The 15,967-nt window shown below is 41.8% G+C and overlaps 2 protein-coding genes across 4 annotated transcripts in view; one reads left to right on the top strand and one right to left on the bottom strand.

Moving 5' to 3' along the window:
• Window positions 1-15,967, bottom strand: part of CTNNA1 (catenin alpha 1) — a 120,022-nt gene that overhangs the window by 56,551 nt on the left and 47,504 nt on the right. The gene's annotated exons all lie outside the window — the stretch shown is intronic.
• On the top strand, window positions 1,970-3,574 carry LRRTM2 (leucine rich repeat transmembrane neuronal 2; the record flags this gene model as incomplete). Its single annotated transcript, XM_082323685.1, has 1 exon — window positions 1,970-3,574. A coding segment is annotated over one exon (1,605 nt), but the record flags the coding sequence as incomplete, so codon positions are not given.

Raw genomic sequence — 15,967 nt, 5'->3', positions numbered from 1 at the left:
AACTTACTCAAGCTGCTTGGAGAAGGAAGCTAACACCCCCTTGCCTCATCCACATGAAGTCAAGGCCAGAGCAGCTGCTCCAAAGGCTTTCCTGCACATCCATGCAAAAATCCTAAAACCCTAAAAATAAATTTAAATCGAGTCTGTTCATTTACCTTTCAGTACCAGCTGACCCGGAGGAGAGTATGCTCCAGATAAAAGGGCAATGAACTTTTAAAGCAAGCAGCCATGACAGGACATTTGCCTCCTCCACGCTGTCTGTGCACGCTCCGGCCAGAGGCCAGCTCAGCTGTAACAGCACAGACAGCTTTGCAGGGTCACCGTTTCTGCAAATGCAAATTTCTGCAACTCTAACACACACGGGATAACTGTTATGGACCTACCCTGCAGCGAGATGCTAAGGGCAGTAATGTCCCCCCTTTCACGGGGGGGCACAGAACACCAGAATGTAATCGGTGACTGCAAGGAAGCCCTCAAACTGCTCTGAGCCCTGATGGTAAATGCCAACCTCACGACTTCTCCTCCTGCACTCCAGTCCCTGGGAAAAAGTGAGTACAAAAGCCACTGTTTGAGGGGGAAGAAAAAAAAAAACCAAAAAAACCCACCAAACCAACAGATTTCGTAACTGCATGCTGTCAAGCTGGATTCCAATTAAATTTTTCCTGTGCTCTAACGCAAGCTTTGCTTTTTCCAGAAATTTCTCATCGCTTGAAACATTCGCTCCTGTCCTTTGCTCCCGGGCTGTGTGCTGTACTTTGACACACCACCTTCATCTAAATGACTGTTCTCTCCCTTTACCACTTTTGCAGGGACCACAGTCGCACACAGTTGTTATGCGTAGCTGTAAGCTGCCAAATCCCTCTCACCTCTGCGAAAAGCTGGTGCTAACCAGCATCCTCTGTTCAAACTGTGACTACTTCACATCTAAAAGTTCCTTTTATGCGGCGATATTTAACAGAAAACAGGCAGCAGCTAGCACTAAGGCACTTCCAACCGCAGCTCTGCGCTGCTTTTAACACCAGCTGAATACAGCCAGCGCAAATGTAGGAGGGGGAAGCGGGGTGGCGCAAGTCTTTCCTATTCCCTCTGTCGTGGGGACGAAGGACTCCTACCGTTGATTTTTTTCCCCCTCTATCAGTGGTCTTTAACACGATCACAGTATGCACCACAATGCTTTAAAACAGCAAAGCTTCTGGAAAACCCAAACAAAAGGCACGTCACCAGGTGACGTCAGCCTATATACAGCCCTGTGTGGTCGCAGCGCATAAGCAAATCCATTCTTGTACCGCTTCCCTGAAAAGCTTTTCAGTAAATGCACTCATGCTACTACAGGAGCTTCTCTCAGCAATAAGCCACCCATCTGCCATCAACAAGTTAGGACTAAAGGAAGCCACAGCTGCGGAAAAAGAGAACGTGAGCTTCAATTAAACAGCTGAGCAGCCACAGAGGACGAAAACTTGTATTAAGCCTTGATTTAAAAATTGCAGACCTGTCAGAGGAGATCAAGCCAGTGATTTCAAAAGGAATATTCCAAGAGAGCATCGTGGATTCAATTTTGCACTAATATTAAAGGACACTAAACCCAGTAAATTATTCAAAGGCTGTCTTACATTAGAGCCTTTTACAGACTCACCGCGTTGAGTCTAAAACTACGACTGAATGCAACCTCCAATGTACTCAAAAGAATGGGTAAGTTCCTACGTTTCTATATACCTTGTATAATGAATGACCGGCTATGCTTTAAAGGAGCAGTTAGGTGCTAAAGCAAATTTTTCTGCACTGAACCTTATGAAAAAAAAATTGTTTTCCGATTGTGACACTGTAATCCTCCGTAATAGAGATAAAGACTCATCCTAAGTGTAATATCCAAGTATTCTGTGTTTCGTAGTAAGTTGTTTCTTGCATTTAGAATTAGCTTGTCGGAAATGCATGGCAATGTTATCTGCAGTGAAATCTTCCATCGTGATGTTCAAAGTATACTGATAAGGCTATCCTATCTTGTTGTTTTCCTAAATTATATTCTGCAGGCTTACATTTCAAGTGGCCATTAGGGGCTCGTATGCTGGCAGCACTATATGCAATGAGTATGGTTTTAAAAATGCTGCCTGCCTTGGGCATGGCTTGTCCACCAAAATGTCGCTGTGAGAAGCTGCTCTTTTACTGTGACTCTCAGGGGTTTCACTCAGTGCCAAACACCACTGAAAAGGGCTCGCTAGGTTTGTCACTGAGGCACAATTATATTTCTGAACTTGAAAGGGATCAATTTGCAAGCTTCAGTCAACTTACTTGGCTTCACTTAGATCATAATCAAATTGCAACAGTCAGAGAAGATTCTTTTCAAGGACTGTATAAACTTAAGGAATTAGTCTTAAGTTCCAACAAAATCTTTCATTTGCCAAACACAACTTTTAGCCAGCTGCTTAACCTGCAGAATTTGGACCTCTCTTTTAATCAGTTATCCTCTCTGCACCCCGAGCTCTTCTACGGCCTTCGCAAGCTACAGACCTTGCACTTGCGATCCAACTCCCTGCGGACCATCCCGGTCCGCCTGTTTTGGGACTGTCGTAGCCTGGAGTTCCTGGATTTGAGCACAAACCGCTTGCGAAGTTTGGCTCGCAACGGATTTGCAGGATTAATCAAGCTGAGGGAGCTTCACCTAGAGCACAACCAGCTGACAAAGATTAATTTTGCTCACTTCCTCCGGCTGAGCAGCCTGCACACGCTCTTCTTGCAGTGGAACAAAATTAGCAACTTGACATGTGGGATGGAGTGGACCTGGGGCACCTTAGAAAAGCTCGATTTGACTGGAAACGAAATCAAAGCCATCGACCTAACCGTCTTTGAAACTATGCCTAACCTTAAAACCCTCCTAATGGATAACAACAAGCTCACCACTCTGGATTCCAAGATCCTAAGTTCGCTGACATCCCTCACCACCGTGGGCCTCTCCGGCAATCTGTGGGAATGCAGCCCAAAGATCTGCGCCTTGGCCACATGGTTGAGTGGCTTCCAAGGTCGGTGGGAGCACTCCATCCTCTGCCACAGCCCCGACCACACCCAGGGAGAGGATATTCTGGATGCAGTGTATGGTTTTCAGCTTTGCTGGAATTTATCGACTGTTGTTACGTCCGTGGCTACGACGTACACAGTTCCGACTACCGAGTACACGAAAAGAATAAGCTCTTCTCATTTCCATATGGGAGACAAAGAGATTCCAACTACAGCAGGCATGGTCGTTACCACTGAAGAACATTTCCCTGAGCCAAACAATGCCATCTTCACTCAGAGGGTAATTACAGGAACAATGGCTTTATTGTTTTCTTTCTTTTTTATCATTTTTATAGTGTTCATCTCCAGGAAGTGCTGCCCTCCCACATTAAGAAGAATTAGGCAGTGCTCAATGATTCAAAACCACAGGCAGCTCCGATCCCAAACACGGCTGCATATGGCAAACATGTCAGACCAAGGACCCTATAACGAATACGAACCCACCCACGAAGGACCCTTCATCATCATTAATGGCTACGGACAGTGCAAGTGTCAGCAGCTGCCGTATAAAGAATGTGAAGTATAATACCTACATGCCATCAAAAATTAAATCAGATAAGTAACCTATTTTAAAATTGTAGGGGACCTACATCAGATTCTAATTTTTACAAATGTTGACATAAAGCCTAATTTTCCAAGCTACTTAATGGAAACATTGTTTATGGAGTGGTGCAGTATTTTTAAGTTTTTTAAAAAAATAAATCCATAATATTTTCAGTGTTAAAGAAGCAATGATTACATTAAACTTGCACTCCTAATGTTTAAAAGTCTAAAAAGATGCTCACCTCAAACTATGTAAAATGTGTCATGTTATGTAATTATATGACTGTGTGTAAACATTTATACCCAAGTCTCCATATTCTACTTTTTCTAATGAAAACAGTCCGAGGGGAAGGATACTGGGTATCTGTACAGAGATCTCGGGGGGGACATACGCTCCGTTTGTTCCACTGCAGCTGTAGGATCCCAAACGCTCCAGCTGGCTCTGTTCACTTTAAAGGCAGCCGTGGAGGAAGATTTTCCTCCTCTGATAATTTCACTCCAGTTAAAAAGGGGAGGGGAAACAAAAAAAAGAAAAAAAGAAAAAAAGAAAAAAAAAAAAAAAGGACAACGAAGGTCCAGGTGGGGATTTAAGTGCATTGGGGACCGGTCATTTTAAATAGTTCTCCTATCTGCATTCATAGTTTGACGTGCTTACACGGACCCTGCTAAGCTCACAACTGATACAGAAAGGAGCAGTTCACACAGTCACAAATTAGCAGGATGATCACAAATTAGCAGGACGACTCTCCAGGCACTTACAAAGTCGGCAGCGTAGCTTATTTAGGAAGGCTCAGTACGATGGGATCGATTCTAAATATTAAGTGCATTCAATTCTTATCAGCTCTCTGGTTTGACTTGATGATGCTTTTCATGAATTCAGGCTAATTACTTATGACTATGAACAAACAGCATTTCAACACCTTTTCATGTGTAAATACCCTTAATGCAAGTTTTTCTTAATTAAAAGTAAATACCAGCCGCGAGGTTAAGGAGAAAAGGGAAGGAAGGAAGAAGCCTCTCTTTGTCCCCCCGCTACCCCCCCAGCCGAGGCTTCCTCTCGCCTGGAAGCTATTTTCATGCACTAACTCCACTGGTTTCTCTGGAGACAGAATTAGCCCCTGTAATATAAGCTCTCACTTGTCCTCCTCTTCCAAAATTCAAGGTAATTACCAGTTCAAAAAAAAAAAAAAAGAACTACCTTCTGATAAGTTAGAAAAATGTAATTAGTTTATAGAATAGTTCACTGAAAAATGTTTCGTTTCTTACTTGATCTGAGACAGAATCTAAACTAGTATGCCATTTAAAAAAAATCATATATAAATATACATACACACACGCACCTCATTCTTAAGGAGTAATTTGATTTCTTTAGCGAGAAGTACCATATTGCTATTTATACTATATTATGAAATTATATGTAAATATTTGCAGATCTATGCAGCAACGGTGGTACTCAGATGCCACGGGGGCGGGGGGTGGGGGGGTCTGCAAAGGATTACATTATTTTTAAGTCAACTGCTCAAATATTGTAAACATTCTAACCAAAGCTAAAAGGACCAGAGGGATGGAAATTTTTTTATATATATATATACATGTATGTATAACTAAAAAAAATGTGTTGTGTCCAATGCTGCAGTGTTAAACAATTACCAGCACACACCGACGAAGAAATTCCTCACAGTGTTGACATACCTTGAACAAATCAGTAATTACAGTATGCTAATTGTGTTGTACTAAACTATTCCGCAAACTTTTTAAACAGAAAAATCACTGCATAAAAATCTGTTTGCTATTTCACTCTGCTTTTATATATCTGTATTACCACTTAGTGAGGTATTTAGGGTGCAATTATACAACAGTTTGATGTTTTATTGTGAAATGAATTCGTCCAAGGCAATTATAGCAAGATAAGTGTGACTTCTGTTAAGATTTTACATAAAGATTTTTCAGTTACTGGTTTTGAAGATATTAATTTGCATCATTTTACTTTTACATACAGTGCCCTTATTATAAAACAAATATCTTGTTTACTTCCTGTGACTCTGTACTTTAACAGAAGAGCTTCAGTGAATTCTAATGGTTTTCCATAGAGATACCTTTGAACCCTCGTAACTCTTCATACTACGGTGAGCCGATTTACACCTATTCTAGGAAATCAATTACTGCTTTTAACTGAATACAAAAAATCCTGCAGGGCAGGTGGACAAAGAGCAAATATTCTGTATGATTAAATCCCACATGAGCCAGAAGGCCAGACCTAAGCTGATAAATACAAAAATGTACTGGTATCCAAGGGTATTTAGCTGCTTGTAGAAAGACTTGCTTCATTCCTTACCCCAAGAAAGCGCTCACCGCTCTTCCCTTACCTCCAGGCTTTTGCCCTGCTCTGGGCAGGCGAGCGTGCATCGCTGCCTCACCAACAACCTGCCCCTGCCTGCGCACCTCCCTTACCTTGTGTTAACCCACACCATCGTCTGCGCCAGGGGAAAATGGAAAGCAGACACTTTCGTGAATGATTTTCATGTACAGCTGTAGGGTACCAGCAGAGACAAAGTTATAACTGAACTCATTAATTATACTGGCAGCCAAATAATCTTGCTACACTATCATCAACCATCAGATGTCAATACTGAACTCTGGTGTCCTCAGCTGCATTTGCAAGAAGGAATTCCACCTTTCTCCTCCACGCCCAGCAGAAACCCTTGCTGCAAGACGGTTCAAAAGGCACCACGTCAGTCTTCCACACAGTAACGAGAAGTGGCTGCTTGACTGAAGTGCTGAGGTTCCTCCCGAGGAGATGCTTTCCCAACACCCCAGCTCTGTGCAGAAGCCCACTCCATCTTTATTAGCTTATGACGATGCCCAAGAAGAGTAAAGACCGATGTTCCAGCAATGCTGGATTGAATCCTCTTCTCCACCCCAGCCACTCATACCGATTTCCAAGCACTAAAGCACTGTTCCAGTGTCTCTTAAAGCAATCACACCCAGGTGCCCAACTTCTCTCCCCACCAGTATCCCCAGTTCCCACTGGTCCTGCAGTGCTGCCTTGGCTTGCAGACAGCAAAGCAGGAAGCCAGCAGGCGCAGCCTAGCACGGCACTGTTCAATTTTACTTTGACTCTCTGTACTACACGCTAATACGCAGCCAATCTCCCAAATGCCGTGGTTTATGTCTGCCATTTCCAAAACCATTTGTTGCCAGGTTCCAGGCATAAGCAAAGCAATTCCGCAAACATTACATTTAGGGTAACAGGTATCATAAAACTCGCAGAATGTCAAACACTAGCAGTGAAGTCAACTTGAATTCCCTCAGGAGGGACAGCAAACGGCAGGCAAAGCCATCGCTCTACACAAGGACACGACCAGAGGCTGTTAATTTTTTTTTTTTTTTTTTAAACAAGTCACTGTCTTCCATTCTCAATTGCTTGTGACTCTTCCAGGCAAGGAGGGTATTGTAATAATTGCGTTACTCAGCAGTCTCTGATTTATTTTGTTTATGGAACAAGAACCACAATTTGGTTTAAATTCATCGTATTTCAGTATGAGCACTGGCTGATGACAAGAGGTTGTTAACTTGCTCTCCCCAGATATTACCTCTGCTGCACAGCCTCAGTTTCTACAGATACTAAATGGCATTATAGGTGCTTCACCACCTCTAGGCACAGCCTCATGCAGGTGTTCAGGGCCTTTTAGAAATGAAAATTTCTTCTACCGCTCTTGAGATCCTTGTCCCATGCAGAGATCTCCTCCAGCCTCACCGATCTCCAGCCAGCTTTTCCTCCTCCCCGCCCTCGTGTCAGTGAAACGCAAATGTAGCAGCACAAGTTCAATTTTTGAGTCATCATACTGGAACACGTCTGAATTAATGCTTTCTGTTCCCCTCTCGTTAGTCGCTCTGCATTAGATCATCGTTTAAATGCACACAACTAAGAATTACCCGATAAAGAGTAAAATGGGTTAGCATTTAGTCTCCAGCTGAAGTGTTCCTCTGCACAGAGCTCCCATTTCCTATCAGATGGAAACATAATTAATGCCGCTGTATCAATGTTTGTTTTTGTTTGCTTTTCCCCCAAGCAGAAATTATCTGATTTTTCAGCGATAAGCCTAGCCTGCATGCAAATCTAAGCATCTGAGCTTATGTCCCATTACCCCCCCCAAAAGACAGTGGCCTATTGCTAACATGTAAAATCAGAAATACCCAGTGGCTATAAACCAGAAATCTACAGTACACACTTATTTTTTAATGTGTCGAAGTTAATTTCTGTACTATTTTAATGAAAATAAAGTTGATTTAATTTTGTGATCTGCGTAGCTATCAAAATCCATCTGTTCAGACCTACGAAACCTACCCAGAAGCTGAATTTCATCTTTCTTACGAAATTTTCCATAAAAATTAAAAGTTCAGAGACAGATACAGTATTTCTCATCCCCTCAAGAAAGGAACAAGCAAGGAAACAATAAAAATCAAGAGCAGTTGCACAGCAGCAGCTCCTCCCTCCCCACGCCCTTCTCCATCGCAGAGTCCCATACGCTAGAACTGGTGCCAGGCTTTGCTTTTTTAGCCATCACGCTAGCAGGATGCTTAAAGATCATTTCAGAGTCATCTGGAAATTCAGCATTTCACATCTTGTGTAAAAACCTTTTGAGAGATATCTAGGGAAAGGTAATAGAAGCTTTGATGGATATCATCAAGCCTCAGACAGGACAAAGCTTGTGCTATCTAAGGGTAAAGCACCATGCAGCTTGTGCACCTCTGGTGTAAGCAATGAAAAGCTGCACCTGCTATCCTTCAACCAGTCCTTTGTAAAAAAAACCAAACAAAACCCACCCCATTTTTCTTTTTACCATCATGAAAACATTAGTGAGTGAACTATTCTACCAGCTTAGCAACCAGAGATTAAAAAGAAGGAGTCTTAGATGCATTGTATTTAAATTATGTTTAAAGAGCCACTTTCTGGTGGGAGGGGGTGTAAGTAATGGAGTAAAACAAAGTGCAGTGTACAGAAAAATTTTGTTATTAAAATTGTGTATACTGTAAAACTGAATTTGCCTCTTTCTTCCTCCCTTTTCAAACAGAGGTGTCAAAAGCTCATTCTTTCACAATACGTAAAGACTCATCTACATCCTCTGCAGTTTAAGAGCACATCAGCACTATCCAAAGCAGACAAGTCAGGTTTGGGCCAGTCCATCTGCCATAATCGTATCAAATACAGCACTTTCTGTTTTACTACAATAAATGAGCTGGTCTGCATGGGTTCTTCTCAAACAAGATGTCTCTTGACTAGCAAAAATTGTTTGTACAAGTGAGATGAGAGAGTGAAAACCAAGCCAAAGCCAAAGTCTCGGCCCTTGAGACTGACCCCCTGTGAGTACCCTGCATCAGAAACAGCACAGGCAGCAGCATCCTCTCCAGCGCGCCAGCGTGAGCCTCGGCACGACCTGGCAGCGGCTGCCTGCGGGGCTGCTGAGACCTGGCTCTAACCCTGGGTGTTCCCCTTGGGTCGCCTGGTCGACCAACCCTTGGTCACGGTGCCAGCCAGGAGCATGGCATTTCCAACAGGACCACCTTGCCAAGAATTTAGCAAGGACAAACAACCCATATCATTTAGAGATGTCAAACTAGCAAGACATCACTTCAGCTCTGAATTACAGCCATCTAGAAAGTGTCAGAAATACATTCCCTGTACAAGAAGTGCTTTTTATATGGGCTACCGCAATGAACGTAACGTTCAAAATCACAATGCTTCAGTAACATGAGAAAGATTTCTTATTTAGAGAAGTGACAAGTTCACGGACACAACCCAAAAGCCTTGATAGAACAGCTGAACAAAAGAACAAGTTTCAGGATGTTCCAAGATGATTACATGCACTGAACTGCCAGATAAAATCATTTTAGTAACTAAGCCTTAGCTGCATTTACTTTTTTGCAAAAGGTTTAGCTGAAACAAGTTCTCAAGGGTTTTAAATGTCAGTTGGCTAACTGTCTCCCAAATCCTTCTAATACTTCAAAGAAGCACACGATAAATTTATTTTCTTAAACTCTCAGAGACTAATTTTAAAATAAAAAGCATCTCTCAAATGAAAAAAAAAAAGTTGTTTTCACAAGCAAAGGTAAGATACATAAGAGAAAAAATGGTATTCTGAATATACTATGCAAAACCTTTAAGTCCAATTAGTAACAAGGAAATGTCAACATCACTAGCAACTTACTTTTAAATATAGGCTGTGTTAAGACAACTGCAAAAAAATTGAGACTCAAGAATCTGACCGGAGAGGACTGCACAAATGAACTGAAAACTGCAGCACATCTGGGAAAGCGCCGACTCCCTCCTCTGGTGAGTGTACAGGCTAAGGGACAGAATTCAGTGCAAGTGTTCATCCACCATAAAACCCCAATGTTAATATTCACTGTAATCTGTTCTTAAGGAAGCTTTATGAAATCATTGTTACCTAATCAACAATTTCATTACCATGAAGATACTAGGAAAACAATTGTACTACAGTGAATTCAAGCTTTATCTGTCATATTTGACACCAGGAACTACATGCTCTGGGAGTTATTTTGGCAGAAATTCTTTAAGACGAGGGTGGTGAAACACTGGGACAGGTTGCCCAGAGAGGTGGTAGATGCCCCATCCCTGGAAACATTCAAGGTCAGGCTGGACGGGGCTCTGAGCAACCTGATCTGGTTGAAGATGTCCCTGCTCATTGCAGGGGGAGGTTGGACCAGATGACCTTTAAAAGGTCCCTTCCAACCCAAACCATTCTATGGTTCTGTGGAAGAAAAAAAATAAAAAATAAAAAGACTACAATTGCCTCATTAACAAAATTTCATGTTTGTTTCTGTGATGCATGACTGAAGAGGTTTGGCTACTAAGGGCATTCAGCAAATGTTTCTGGGCTGAGAGGTAACCAAAACATTATTTTAGTTCTTCTGCTGGCTTTAATCAACAAGGTCTAAGAAATCTGACTTTTTCTTCTTTCTTGGTCTGCTAAAAGGATGAGACCAAAGGCTTAAATACATACAAAAATCATCTGAGACCTTCTGAATTGGCAGCATAAGAAACAGCTGCTAGGAGCTGAACAGTGACCAGAGGGGAATATATCCTGAGTCACATACAAGGTATTCTCCCCAGTGTGTAACACAAACACTTCCAATACACACACAAGCAAAACTAAAGCGGTATTCTCTACTACCAGCACATTTTAAGAAACTAATAAATCTTCCTTTCAAAAAAACCAAAGTATTTACTTTAAATGCTGCTCAAGTAACTTACCCCTGTTTTCTCCCAGCAGGCTCTGCTACTTGTATGTTGAATACTCAAGCAAACTGGACACAGAGAAAGAGCTGGTTTTCTTTTCCACCAACTCTTACCCCTAAAGAGTGTGCAGTGCATCCACTGTCATATAGGTGCATTATGCTTTATACCCGTTTAAAAAAGCAGCCTTATTTCATGAAAAGTCTTGAAGTAAGTGGAAAAGGTTCATCCATCAAGAAGGTTCTTAAATAATGAATGGGTCATAATTCTTTACAGTCAAAAGCAATTCATTTTCTGTATTATAATCAGGAGAATAAATCTGAAAAATCCATTCTAATGGCTCTGAATCTGAAGGTAGTGTTGCAGCTGAATTTTTAATCTTAAAATACAGGAGCAATGAGGACTTCTGTTGTTTAAACATACAATCTTCTACCAAACAGAACAGCTTTACTACATATTTAATAGGTAGAACGGGTTTTGCAAGACCGCGTGAGATTAAAGACAGCACTAGATACAGGAAATGCATTTCAAGTAGAAAGGTCCTTCCAAGATACTTCTCCACTCTATAGCTACAAACATTCTTGAAATATCCTTTATGAAGTATACAAAATACTGCAGAAAAGCTTACTGCAAAAAGTAGTTTTACTTATACGTTTGCAAAGAGTTAAAAATATTGAGAAGAGTGTTAATGCGGAATCCAGCTCAACCCTACAGCAAGTATTCTTATTAGGATGCATTTACTCTCTTCCCTTTAACTAAGTCCTAAATAATCCATCACTTATCCAGAACCTCTGCCTCAAAAGCCATGTGCTGTTCGCTGGGCCTATCAATTTCTGCCCTCAAACAGATTGCTTCAACCCTGATACCACCTTAAGTTTTTAATCTTTCAGAGAAGAAAAACCTGTAAAATTAATAGAGCTCTTAGTAACGCTAATAATGACACAATCTGTTAGGAGTAAGAACATAGGAACGGGGACAGGGACACAGGCTACAAGAGAGTTTCCATCTCTAAAGGCACCACACAACAGTTCACGAGGGGAAAACACATATGCATTCCCCTGCACTGCAGACACTTCCAGAAGCTTTGTTAACAATCTCTGCTTTGAGTAAGTAAATCGTAGCTACCCAAGCCAACTCACCCGACCCAGAAGAGAGTCACGCAGCGAGCATCCTCAGCACACACCTATCAAAGGATGCGAGCCAGGAACAAACTACTAAGTTGGGAAAACCACACAGTGGGCCATTCTGCAAGCCCCCAGGTCTAGCCGCGTACCTCGCATTTAAAGAGCAAGAGATATTAAAGCATCATCTATGTTGTCCTCAGGATAAGACAACATGCTTCAGTAAAGATGTACAGCTACTTATTGATCGAGTCTAGCCCTGAAGCATGCCATCCCCAAACGAACAGCAACATCTGTTGTACCAAGGTCTACAGAGACTTAGGATTAACTCCACGTTTGAAATTCTGGTTGAATAATTTAAAGGTTAAGGAATTCCTCCTCAGTCTTTCCAGATAGTCCTGAAGATGGAAATAGCTGTGTCACTGCTTCCAGGTACGAGAGACGCCTAGGTCAGCACCCAGGGGAGCAGCAGACCACTGCAAGGCAGACCCGGAGCATAGGCAGCCAAGTTTGGTAACTCCTAATGACAGCTGGAAGTTCTATAGGTATCGAGTGCATTATCTTTAGGGTTCAGGCCTTCAAGAACTCAACAGCCACAGGGCAGGCAGCAAGAGAAAGCCACCTCTAGTTTATATTCTTTATGGATAACCGGTTTAGCTCTGGGACATCTATTAGCACCATGGCAGCTGTGGAACTTGGAAATAAGACAGCTTTGACTACATGACAGATGCCTTTTGCCTGCAATTAGCATCCAGTCCTAAGACACCAGAAACTTCAAAAAAGGCTAAGATTAGACATTTGATTAGGTTGAACTACAGAAAAAAAAAATACAGTAAGCTTTGGCAGGTACTACATCTCCAACATGACACTATGCTCCTAAGCAAAACAAAAATAACAGGTACCTTTGACAAGTCACTGCAGTCTACAGTGACAGGTAACTTTGAGAAGACGTCTGTACATCCCTTACTGAAACTACAAAGCAGCATGCTCAATGTCCCACGTGTAATGAGCTTGTGCCAGGTACTACTCTCTGCCTGTGAGTGGAGAGCAAGTGTCTAGACCAGCTAAAATATGTCAGTCCTTTGGATGAGGGACAGCTGCTGTCCATAGTTAAAATAATTAAACACCCACGTAGTCCACCGCGTAACAATGAAATCAGGACGAAGGCATTTCAGCTATTTACAGACCACATGTGCGACTTCAATATACCTTCAGTGCTGGGAACTGCTGAACAAGTTGCAATGCCTCTTCCACTCCAAGTTTTGGATTTGTCAGCGATGTAAGTATTTGTTGACAAATCTGAAACTTGGAGGAAACCACCACTTTGCTCCAAATCTGAAAAGTGTTTATGGAATGAATTCAAAGCTCTTGCTCCCATGCTGCAGAGATGTACCCTCACCAGCAGGGACCGGGACAGCAAACACCACCTGACACGCAGCGAGGTTGTGGCACAAAAAGCCTTGGCACAAAAGCAGTAACGTTACGTGGAGACCTGGAACGTGAAAAGGTGCTGTCCTGGTTTCAGCTGGGATAGAGTTAATTTTCGTCTTGGTAGCCGGTATGGGGCTGTGTTTTGGGTTTAGGATGAGAACAATGTCGAGGATACACTGACGTTTTGTTCTTGCTAAGTAGTTGCTAAGTGGCGCTCACAGTGGTAAAGGACTTTTCAACTGCCCATGCTCTGCCGGGTGCACAAGAAGCTGGGAGGGGGCACAGCCGGGGGGAGTGCTGGCCCAGACTGGCCCAAGGGCTATTCCATACCATATGACATCATGCTCAGTATATATAAGCTGGGGGAAGAAGAAGGAAGGGGGGACATTGGGCATGATGGCGTTTGTCCTCCCAAGTAACCATTACGCGTGATGGAGCCCTGCTTTCCTGGGGATGGCTGAACACCTGCCTGACGATGGGAAGTAGTGAATGAATTCCTTGTTCTGTTTTGTTTGCGTGCACGGTTTTTGCTTTGCCTATTTAACTGTTCTAATTTATTTTACTTCGATTATTAAACTGTTCTTATCTCAACCCACGAGTTTTCTCCCTTTTACCCTTCTGATTCTCTCCCCCATCCCACTGGGGGGGGAGTGAGCGAGCGGCTGCGTGGTGCTTAGTTGCTGGCTGGGGTTAAACCACGACAGGTGCTCAGCACCCTCCTCTAACGCAGCTCAAGACTACTCCAGGATCTTCCCGTGACTAACAGCTGTCTGACAGCACGCCGTAAAACACGGTGGACAAATGAAAGCACTGACAAAGTGGAGAACGACTCCAGTGCACCACGCAGATAAATTCAGGGATATTACCCCTTCATATCTACAACTGTCTATGGACAACAATTAACTTGACAAAGCATGCCAATGAGAGTGTCCAGAGACACATAAAAAAGTTTTATACTACATTCAAATGAGCTGATGCTACTAGACTACAGACTGCTTTCTTCTTAGTGGGCACTCGATCATTTGAATATACCACAGTAAAGCTGCATCATCAAAATAGGAACTTTCTGACACCTACTTTTACTGTCCATTTATTAAAAAATAGTAATCTTCATCAGGCAAATGAGTAAGTGATCATCAGCTTTAAAAACCAGTTTCAATTGTTTATGCAAACCTAGCTACATTGCAGCACATTCTATTCACTGCAACTCCTCCGACTTCAACCCGTGCTGTAACAGTCAAGAACAAAATTTAGTCTGTACTCACTGACCATCAGACACCCGCTGGGAACCGTGAAAATACAATGAAACCACTCCAAAAAGATGAGGTTACGTAAACAACAAAATAACCCAACCACCCCATTCCTCTAAAACATTAATTCTGCACACATATGCAATGAATAAAAAAATAATATAATAGAGATGTGACACAGTAAATCCACCTGAAACAGTATGAAATATATGTAACCAGTGATCCTGGAGTACTAATTGAAAGCAATGTTTAAAAATCAAAATTAAATCTCAAAAAAAGCCCCCTCACTAATGGGGAAGTTTACCTACAGAGGGCAGAAAAACTTCTAAACAGCCAGTTTCAAGAAGGGTTTGGGCATCTGCAGATGGGAATCTCTGCACAGAGACAGTTGCAAGGATATAGATATTATCTTAGTACCAGAGTCCGCTGTTATGTTAACCAATAATTCATTATCTTTATCTATATAAAAGTACATCGGCTCTGACCATATCATCTCACCTTAAACCTACGTCTGTTAAAATAGTGTGCCTACTACTTTACAAATGCCTTTTTCTGAGCTTTTTACCCATTACCAGCTGCAGGTCATCTGTCTTGCACTTCGGGTATCTCCTGGTCACCTAAACCTCCAGCTGGTCTAAGTATTGCTCAGTTGCCATAAATTGATTTAAATGGGTAAACTATGCTAAAAATATTACTGACTTTAATCCTAATGTGTTTTGTTTTTTTTTTTTTTTTAAATAATTACTATATACCGTTTCCTACATTTGCTTATGCAAGACAAATGTTTTAAACTACTGAAAGAATTAGGACTAAATGCCAAGTCCACATACTTGACGCAGATTGCTCACAGACACAAGGTGCAAAATATGATAAAGAACAAGAACAGGTTTCAGTGATCTCAGCCAGGGAAAAAAAAACCCACAGTATTCTGAGCAGAAAAGAGGATGACTTTGATTATTACCACAGCTTCTACCAAGGCCATTACACAGCCTGATTTCTATTTTGAAAAGTGGTTTGGTTATTTTTTTTTTTTATGTAATGCAGTTATAATCAGGGAAGGCCTATTTTACCAGTATGTTATCAAAAGCATTCCACTGCCTTTGAAACAGATATTTCAAATTAGTAACATATTTCCAGTATCTTCATTAATATTAAAAAAAGCCTCCAAAAGCCTTACTTCCTCATATGAGAGCTATAATTTGCAACTTCACTCTTGCAGGGTCTGTTCCCTAACAAAAAAGGAACATCAGAAGAACACACAAGTTAGTCTTCTTCCAAATTTCATAACATCTTTTAACTTTAATGGCAGCTGACCA

This window comes from Platalea leucorodia (genome assembly GCF_965183815.1).
Source record: "Platalea leucorodia genome assembly, chromosome: 11".
NCBI lineage: Eukaryota > Metazoa > Chordata > Aves > Pelecaniformes > Threskiornithidae > Platalea > Platalea leucorodia.
This window is presented reverse-complemented; position numbering and strand designations above follow the sequence as displayed.